This window comes from Mytilus trossulus, chromosome 2 (assembly GCF_036588685.1).
Source record: "Mytilus trossulus isolate FHL-02 chromosome 2, PNRI_Mtr1.1.1.hap1, whole genome shotgun sequence".
NCBI lineage: Eukaryota > Metazoa > Mollusca > Bivalvia > Mytilida > Mytilidae > Mytilus > Mytilus trossulus.
Window position 1 is genome coordinate 42,816,387 of NC_086374.1, and position 10,905 is coordinate 42,827,291.

A 10,905-nucleotide genomic window follows, 5' to 3' on the forward strand; every position below is an offset into this window, starting at 1 on the left:
GGCACTTCCCAGAGTTTCAGTGCAGTATTTACTTGCTTTTACAGTATTTCAAGTGAAATACTTATGTTGAACGTGCGCAAAATTTAAGGTTTGTTTTGTCAAAGTTTTTAAACAAAATTGGAAATACAAAAAGAAGCATTTAATTTTTAAATAACTTTTTGTGGCGAGCGTATCTGATGTTATAGTACCGTGAGAAACACAAACACCTAGCAGTAAAAACAAACTTCTACAGGGTGATGGGCTGTAAGTCCGGTTTGGTACCATCCTCGAACTAGCCAGTGACTAGCTCTTTGGTTTTAATTCAGTATTGGCATTTGTATAAAAAAAATATGGTCTCATGAAATCAAGTTGTGTGATTATTAAAGGCATCTAAAAAATTGTTTTCCAACAATGTGACATATGTAATTTGTCATTCAATGTTTTATGTGCATATATTACATGTTCTGAATAAACGACATTCGGAAGTAAAATGAATTAAATTGTATCTTAAAGTTCTATATATATTAAATTGTGTATTGATTTTTTGCCTTTATTATCATTTTATTTTTTATAAATTTTCAAAAAAAAAAAGTTTATATAGTAACCTCCTCAAAATATGATGTGAGGGTATTACTGCCTCAAAGTCATGAAATGAATGATGGTGTGATGCTGTCTCAGGATGCTGTATATATATATATATTGGTGAAGATTGAAAGAAAGTGATTATGGAAAAAAGTATAATTGGCGGGCGAAATTATTTCTTATTGGTATGGTAATGCACTTTTAAAATGTTGCTTAGGTGCAACTCTCGGACAAAGCCGACATAAGACGCTGTTAAATGTTTTGTCTAATTTGGGAATGATGTGAACATTTATAAATTGTTTCCATGCTACATTCAGATGGAACAAAAACTAAAAATCACACATGAATTCCGCGTTTTTTCACTAAAGGTGTACATACAAATAAGTTGTCTGGCTGACGGAGAGTTTCTCGACTTTCACATAAGAATGGTAAAATTAGCCTCCAGTAAATTTACTTACAAGTTTGTATTCATGTATTATTTGTATTATCTTGTATATTTATTTCAATTACAACGATTAACCAATTATCATATTGTTCCATATAATTTACCTTTGGAAAGTCTTTGATGTTATAATTAGAACGGTAATATTGTTAAATATTCAACAGTATCTGATAAATATTCATTATGATCCTAATTTAATTTCTATTCCATGTTAAAGCATGTCTTTATCAAGTTTTTACATCAAAACCTTGTTGGAGAAGTTTATTTGAAGCTTTACAATTTATAAAATTACTGTTATAAAGTAATTAAAATTTAAAAAAGAAAAGTTATCAGATATGCTGGTTTATGATAAGAATTGTGTAATTATATATGTGTGGTATACTTTTTAGCGACTGCGACTTGAACTTATTTTACATTGCTAAATCCTTTTTAAATATTCTGTTTCTTCTTCTAAAAATATTAAACTAATTATTTTGTTTATATTAATATTTAAAACAGATTTGAACAGTTGAAATCTGATGTGTTTTTATTTGTTAAATTCTGAAAGCACATACAAAAATTAAAGCTTAACTGGAAAGTTAAAACTATGAAAATGCGCGCTTTATTTATTTTTAATATGTATATTTAACACGATAACAAGCAAGTCTCTACCACGGGAACCGAATACTACTGAAGAGGGTATCGCACGGTCAGAACAACTACAGATGGTAGCAAAAGGGTATTTCCAGCATTTATCATGTTTATGAGAAACATGGAAATTTTTTGAGCGGAAAACTATGATCACTATTTATCTAGTATACTTTATATGTATCTTTATTTTCAATAAACCATCATTTTCACAAGATATAGAAAAAAATATATACAATATTTAATAAAATACTACAAGACATTTTATCAACAATAAGAGGGATGACAGCAAAAAAAGATTAAGACTGGAGCACACAGATTTATGATTTAAAAACAAAATGCAAAGTTTAATGAGCTTTATTTCTTTTTTGATGACACCAATAATTTATACTTTTAGCTATTTGCTCTGGTGTAACTACATTTTTGAAAGTTGAATTTTCTCTCCTGCTTAAAATGGACATTCCAAGATAAAGCGAAACTCATCCCCGATTTTATTTTTTCTATATATAGCTTGTGTTTTTATTCTGTTGATGTTATACCATCTACCAGCTTCAATCGGTAACTTGTGGTTTATTGTTTCAACTCTACAAAATTTACAAGATTTTTGTTATCTTAAATATCTCACTATAAAATTATCAAATTCGCTGTGATTTGCAGGTTTTGGGTGATTCTTCTAACAATAAGTGCCATTTCTGTTCACACTGGTCTTTATTTTTATTTTTTTACTCACTGCATTTATGAGACGCAGCCAATTCAAACTCATGAAAATTTGGGTATTCCAAATATATTTTAAGCCACATTCATCTAGAATATTTTGTATGTAATTTTACCATAAAACCAACCGCTGCTCGCAAATGACAATTGAAAATATAAGCTATCAACAACTTTTAAAGTTATTGAAACCGATAATGATGAACATAGGGGAATCAACAAAAGAAAACGCAATAATACGAATATTCTGAACATTAAAAGCAATACTTTGACGTGCATAAGAACTTCACAGAGGTTTTTTTTTAGAAGTTTTGGCATACATATTCTTTCGAATCGGAAACACTACCCAATTAAGCTCCTAAGTTACAATAAAAATTAAGGCGGTTTTCTAAGAGTTTTATGCTAGCTTTTTGTAAAAAATCATATTACTTTCACTTTCATTCTCTTAGTTCAGATTAGTTATTTCAAAAGTGAGGATAATCAGGTGGTCTGTAGCATTTCAAAATCGTGTAGTTTTTTGACTCACAAATTATATCAAGATACAGTTACGTGTTGTATAATATTTTCTAAATGAGTATATGTTAAAATGGAATCACGACATTTATTTTGTTATATAAGATGAAGAACCGATGCAAGAATTGGTGATATTATTTTTGTTATTGAACATGCACATTCAATAGTTTATTAAAGTCAGTAGAGTATAAGAGATATAGAGAAATAACCAAGTACTAATATTCAATACTGATCTTAAAATTAATGCAGTTTAGGATTAACACTGTCGTATACGTAAAAAACACAATTATTTGCATTATCAGTATATAGATCTTTCATTTTCTTCATCCAAGACCAGAATTGGTATGCATGAAATATTTGCCACTGGACGTTAACAACAAAATAAGTATAAGGTGAACTCATAATTTGTGTTATCAACAATGATCCATCATACAAGCATACAATTACTCAATTTACACTGATCTAAACGGAGAAGAAATTTAAAAAAACAGGAAAGTGGTATTTTTATTGAAGTTTTGAGTCTAGCATGTATTCAAATCTGAATTAATTTGCAACAACTTAACATTTGTTTGTTTCCAATATTTGCTTACAAAATTGTAAATCGACTAAAAATAAAATATAAATTAAAAAGAAATAAATTTTAGATGATAAACCAAATATAAATAATATGTATTGAGCTATCTTACTGCGCAAAGTATAGAGGAGGACAGATGACACGTTTTATTATTTTGCTAAAATTGAATTCTTTCTTTCAACTCAATTAAGCGAAAATAACTATGGAAATCAACGCTTTTTTCACTATTACTTTCACGAAATTATACACTATTTATCTAATATAATTAAACAATTTATTTTCCATTATTTTTATCATTTATTTTCCATCAAAGAGCAAATCAGTTTATATCACATAATTTCCCAAATTTGGTATCCCGTCCCGACTTTAGTCAAATTTTCACACCTAAACGTGTAACTGTTTGAAGTAGCGAACATCGAGCTTATTTATTGTTTACAAAAGATCAATCAGTAAACATAAATAAACAACAAAGAATAAGATAAATAAATTAATGAATACAGAAAACATTGGTTAAGTTTTCTATTGTTAAACGATATTGAACAATCGGTTCGTATGATAGTCCTGCGGGGTCAAATAGATAGAATATACAGATCAAGTAATTGGTTCTGATTGAAAAAATATTAGTCCTAATAAGATTAAACTAATTTGATTTTATAGCTAGGTATCTAACTCGTAGCAAAACAAAACCAGAAAAATAACAAAAACACATTAAACCGTGGTATAATAAAAACCTTGTAGTCATTCAAAATTAGCCCCTGTTCATACAAACAAACAAAACATATGCAAACAAAAACAAAGTTAGATGAATAAACTGACAATAATGTAAACCGAATACAAGCAAACATATATTGCAGTTGAACTCGGATTTGAACCCAAAAACGTATGATTCATATGCATTTGGGAAGTTCTGGTCAAAAGTTCTTATAATTGCTTTTTTTATAACTTTTTTAACATTTATTATCTAGTTTAATGAATTTAAAGTATCAATACTTTCAAGATCATTTGTTCGTTTCAAATTCCAAAATTTATTTCTGTATGAAATGGTAATGTTTCAATGTCTGACCTCTCAAAACCTTAACTCTCCAGATCAAAGCGACTTTATTGAACAATGTCCATGAATATTTAGTGACAATTCTTTGATGTTTGTTATTTTTATTGATGGTCTAAGTATCTGCAATCATTTACTTCACACTGGAAAAGCAATATCCCTACTGAGAACTACAAAATATCCTACGATTCCTACTACAGTCTACAATAAGAAGTCATAAATCCACAGAAACAGATCTTTCGTGGCTATCAAACAAATTAATGCATGTCGATTACAGCCCTACACCATATTGGAGGCCCTCATTATTTTATTGAGGAAACATATCAACAATGTGTTAATTAATTAATCTACAGTTACCTCATCAATTTGGCCCTAAATCTGCCGAGGAAGTCGTCCCCCGTCACTTTCACTAATTTAATGCGGCTATACGGTATCATATTACATTGATCGCGCAACAATAATAATTTAGGTTGTGAAAGTTGTAAATACAATTTTATTATTGGCAATAATTGATGTTTTCGTCTATACCAATAACACTTATATCACATATAACCAGTAGAAATTATTTGAAAAAAAAGCGTTTATTAAAATCAACATACAATGCATTTATATATTTTAGTTATAAATAAAAGTTAAAATTGTGCTGCATTGGCTCATTCGTCCTTTCTTTTTTAGTTGCAATTTAGAATTTTTAAAGCGTTTTACCATAAAAACTAAAACGAAATATATTTTAAAATAGATTGCAACTTGAATGCCTAAAAATAAAAACTTACAAGGCAATTAATTATCTGAAAATGCATTTACACTCTACAGAGCTTTTATTAAAACATTTTCTTCTATACTTTTATATTGAAAAAATAGTGACGTTTTCATTTTTAATTTGGGTAATAAAAGAATACGCTTATTCGATAGTTTTGCACACGAGATTAATTTTGAAATGTTACCTCAACAAAATAAGGTGTATTTCTTGTATTCTCTTTTCTCTGCTTATTACCAAAATATGAACCTTAATTTTTGTGTAAAATTTTAATATATTTAATATTTATTTGTTTGTTTCACTTTTTGTATATTAACATCCGATAAAAGAGCTAAAAATAAAGCCGAATATCACCATATCAAATTACAATGGAAGCTTGGTTGCTTCCTAATTATATATTTATATTTTTATTAAACATATATATTTTGGGAGTATAACCAGAGACTTTTTCTCGATTTTTGAGAAAAAAGTGAGAGCACATAATTCATGTCATAAAGCAATAAAATGTCATGCAATAGAATGCAGATACTAACTATTTGTAATCGAAAATTTTCTCACAATAATGCAACAAATCATTAAAAATGAAATTGACATAATTACACGACAGGTAAACTCATTTACATGTTCATGAGGACGACACCTACATGACACTGACAAGGCATTTACCTGATGTCTTCATTGGACATGGATCATTACGTTTATCCAATAACAAAACGCCTTACAGGTACATTTTTACAAACTCCGCCTTTTTTACAGCTTTTTACTAAACCACGCCCTCAATGATGGTTAAAGGATTATCAATTACCGAATGAATAGATGTTTTTCAAAACAAGTGAATTTGATTTATTTATGACAATTGAAATAGCTATTACTCCTTGAATGGGTTGTTTAGTTTTTCACGCCTGATTGAACACCACGAGGGTTTATAACGGCCACATATCAATTGAAATTCAGTACATTAGATTCATTCAAAGGGATAAACATCATCTTGCACTAATCCTTTGATAGTTTAAGGATTGCACATTTTCCGCTTCATAGATATTTCCAAGGACAAACATTTACTTATTCGTTTAGTGACATTGACAACTAGTGAAAGCATTAGTTTTTTGATAAAAAAAAATAATATGCAAGGATCATTACCAACTTCGCCTAACAGTTCTCCAAACATGTCGCTCAGTGATACTTCAGTTACTGAAGATGGACTTAAGATTGCCGATCCTTGTAGAAAGTTGTCCAATTCTTTGGAAAAGAGAATAGATTTTCCAGATTCACCACAATCAGAATGTTCCGACAGTTCCAATGGTGATGGTACTCCAGAAAGATCTTGCTTTGGAAAATACAAAGGTAATTATCAATTTTTAATAAAGTTCCTGTTACTTCATAAAATAGTTGGACTTGGACTATTATAGTTTATATAATAGTTCAGAATTATGTCAGATGAAAAAAAGATTTTGCATGGAACTATTCAAATTGTTGGATAAACCCATTTTTTAATAATACATTGCCTTTTAATTGTTATGTCTTATGTTTAATTAATTTGTACATCATAATATATTGTTATCTTTTTGACGCATTGTCTATTTTTTTTTATTAATTTATTAACTGACGTATTTTAAGAGTTGTATTTGACATAAACAAATTGCTAAAATTATATATTTCATTTGAAAAAAAACATCGCTATAATTATTATTTATTACCGTACCACATCTCAATTAAATAAATTTAAAAAAAAACTACACAGACAAATACATGATAACTCATATATTTACGATTTTTTACATGATACATACGACTATTTATTAAACATGTATTTTAAAGTATTCTGTATTCTTATCGATAGCCGAAAAGAAAAAAAAATGCTTCTTTTTAAGTTTTGATCGTTTTGATTCTTTTCAACTGATGTTAATTTTCGTCTCGAAGAAATCGGCAGAGAATGTTAAATGGCCTATAAATTGATATCTATAAAAGTCTTTAAATAATATTTAAAAGGCTTTAAGTTATTGACAAACTCCTTTGATGATTTGAAAACGCAATAGTGAACCACAAGGATTAGGAAATTAACCGAAAATTAATTCATCAAAACTGTTTCCTTTAGTTAATAATTGCATTCAACTCGAAACATTTAATTCACCAGAATCATTATTCAAATAATGAAAAATCATAAATATATACGCTTCAAGTGATATTTCTAAATATTAAAGGCAAGGAAATTGATTGAACATTTCGAATGTTTTCCTAAAACTAAATTCTTGTTTAAAATCAGGGAAGTCCCTTAAACAATTACAAATAAAATACTTAAAAAAATAAATAGGTTTGACTTGTTATTTGCATAATTATGTAATCTACTGGAATAAAATGTGATTAATACTTTTTTTTGTAGAGACTTAAATTATTCAAAAATGTTTGTAGGTATAAATGGGCATACCATGTAAATAATAAATACATAATGTATTACAAATGAAGCAAATATTCTTAAGCATAAAGACAATACGATATAATCAAATAATAATTCCAGTAAAATCTTTAATTCATTATAAATATAATGGGGCTAAATAGTTGATGTTGTTGAGCCCATACGGGTATGCTAAGTCATTAGGATAGATCAAAAGACATTCCGAACAAAGGCATTAGGGGAGTAAACTTCATCATCATCATAAAATTCTTAGTGGAAAACATTTATTTCATCTTTAGTTTAATGCCTGGCATTTCTTACATTGTGTACAAACACAAAATCCTTAATTTCTTCTCATTCTAAATTGTATATCTCATCTGCCGTTTGATGTTTCCATTTAATAGTCCTCTGTCAGATTTCTAATAGATTCAATGAAGTATAGTAAATTTCTCAATTCAAAACCATAATATCGCTTTAGACATTAAAACTCTTTACCAATAACATTTAACAAGAATTTTATGTGGAAGGCAAACTTAAACAAGGTAATAATCTATTTGTAAAAGGGCTTTAAAACTGTTAATATACTAAATTGAAGCAAGGGTGCACCTATTGAACTCGTAGGCGGAGATGATTCCCCAATTTCTAAAAGATTTTAGTAGCCGGAACAAGAACAAGCACCTGCATAAATTGATATTAAAATGAAAAATGAAAGGATTTCAATTTTAAAATCAAAGACTCTCACCTCATTTAATTTAAGAAAATCTATTATGAAAATATTATTGGGGAATCAGCACGCGCAATGATGTCGTCTGCGTTGACGAAACATATGGTCTGCATCGCACAAATTGAAATTTATTGGATTTTATATTGGTCATTTAGCATATTTGGTCATAAATTGAGATGAAGGCTTTTCTTTACCCTAATAAAAATTTCGGTGTTGACTAGTTTACACAGTGCTAGATTATTTATAAAGTACATAGTCCGGGTCAGACAATTCATTACCCATTAGCAAATATAAGAAGAATATATATGTATATATTATTTTCTTTCATGTGTAAGTTGTCAGAAAAATATGCAATTGTATCCTTAACTGAATAAGTGAATAATTTTCATCTTGGCATAACGCATTAAAATCTTTTAACACATTTCAACCCGTAAACTGATCCGAAGGAAATGCGTTATGTCTTAATAAGATTACAACTTCTGCACAAATTGTACAAAGAATGCATCTTTGATTGAAGTTCTGATAGTAATCTACCCCAGTGTGCATCATTAGTAAAATTAGAAAACTTCTGAAACGTAACAACACTTGAGGATATCTAATACTGTTATTAAGCATGCTGGCATTAATTAGCGACAAACTCATTTGATTAACAACTTGGATCACGGAATACTCGATTCAGTTTAACTTTTTAAAAAGCACATTTGTCATTCTTGTTCTATTTTAGTTATTTTTCATTTGCATCAATTGTATAAATACTATATTTTCCTTTTTTATTTTATAGAAAGTTCACAAGACCAGAGAGATTTAAGGAGATACAGAACTGCTTTCACCAAAGAACAGCTTAATAGACTTGAGAAAGAATTTCTGAAAGAAAACTATGTGTCCAGACCTAAAAGATGCGAACTTGCAGCAGAATTGAATTTATCCGAAAGTACCATTAAAGTAGGTTTATTTATTTATTATCTTTTATTTCTAAATATTTTTTAGGTATTATTTATTTTAATTTTAAAGAACACATTTTTATGTTACAAAACACCACACACAATATAAAGAATATCATAGGTGATGCATTGTGGAACAAGAACTTATACAGATTAAAATAAAATAGAGAGAGACACTTCTAAAAATACAAATTTAATAAAACTATTGAATTCAGAAAGAAAAAAAAATAATGAATATGATTTAACTAAAAGTGCTTGTAAAACTATTGTATGCAATAAAATAAAAGGCAAAATGAAAATAAATTAATATTTCTTATTTAAATTTTAGGTTTGGTTCCAAAACAGAAGAATGAAGGACAAAAGACAACGTATGGCTATGACATGGCCTTATGGGATACCAGCTGACCCACAGGTGTATGCCTACCTTGCCGCCGCTGCAGCCGCGCAAGCATCCTATCCATACGGATTTCCAAACCCTGCCGCTATGTCATACCCTGGTATCGGTCTCCATGGATTTCAATCATCCGGGAGTTCGGCATTCTCACCACTGCCCAGTCATTTACAACCACGCTTAGACCTTTTACACAGTATGAGTAGTCCCATTCATCGCCCATTTATTGGACTAGAAACCAATTCTCCATTACGACCAGTTCCAGGATTTGACACTAGTTCACCGATATACAGACACGGACTGGAGTCACTTCACCGTCCGGTTTCAATCCCTGAATCAAGGTCACCATTATCAAGTTCACCACCAACTTCATCCGTTTCATCTGTACCCAAAATGCATTTTCCATGGATGGAAACGTCACATTCGTCTGGAGTTTGTGGCATTGCTGCCGGCAAACCATGTACATGCGGTGTGCCAAATTTAGGACTTTCTTCATCACTGGCACCACCAGCTGGCTTTCTATCCTCACCACCATCCTTGAGCTTACATAAACCAGTTTTAACGAAACAGGAAGTTGAGAGATCGTAATAGACTTTTTGTTTAACTTTGTGACTGAACATGTATGTGATATCTGAGTTTGTTTGTTATTATAATTGTGTGAATGAATGTTTGTTGTGTGAGATTGTTGTACATTCGTGAAAAATGTGTGTGATTTAGTCTAGTTGGTTTGAATGCTTGTAAGTTATTGTTATTAAAATGTACCTAGGAACATTTAATTCGCTACAAATTCAGGGTACTTCTTATAGTAAATCCATGTATAATTCAAATGCTCACTGTTGTGTGCGCAATTGCAGAAAAGACACAAATTTCTGTAAATATTGATGTTTGTTATGTTTCTTGATACTTATGAATATATAAAAATGAAAACAAAAATTATCTTGTCTCTTGATATTTTTACTTCGAAAACACACCAGGAGAAAGACTACACAGTGTAGTCTCTGTATATATTAAGCTTTAATTTAGCACTGCAAAACTATATAATTATAATTTTAAGTAATATAATATAATTTTTATTATTATCATTATTTTGTTCTGAAATCAAATTTAGCATCACCATACAAAGTAAGTTTTATTAGTTGTTGTAAAAAGAGGCGAAATACACCAAATAAAAGAGGATATTCAAAACTTATCAGTTGAAGAAAAAAAAACCACCATGGCAAAAAA

The 10,905-nt window shown here is 29.4% G+C and overlaps 1 protein-coding gene across 1 annotated transcript; it reads left to right on the forward strand.

The window, feature by feature from the left end:
* The first annotated feature begins 6,092 nt into the window (after window positions 1–6,092).
* LOC134707299 (homeobox even-skipped homolog protein 1-like) lies at window positions 6,093–10,595 on the forward strand. Its single transcript, XM_063566947.1, has 3 exons — window positions 6,093–6,577; window positions 9,131–9,291; window positions 9,619–10,595. Exons 1-3 carry the CDS (start codon window positions 6,358–6,360, stop codon window positions 10,267–10,269), a joined length of 1,032 nt encoding a protein of 343 aa, XP_063423017.1. The 5' UTR covers window positions 6,093–6,357; the 3' UTR covers window positions 10,270–10,595.
* The last annotated feature ends 310 nt before the right edge of the window (window positions 10,596–10,905 follow it).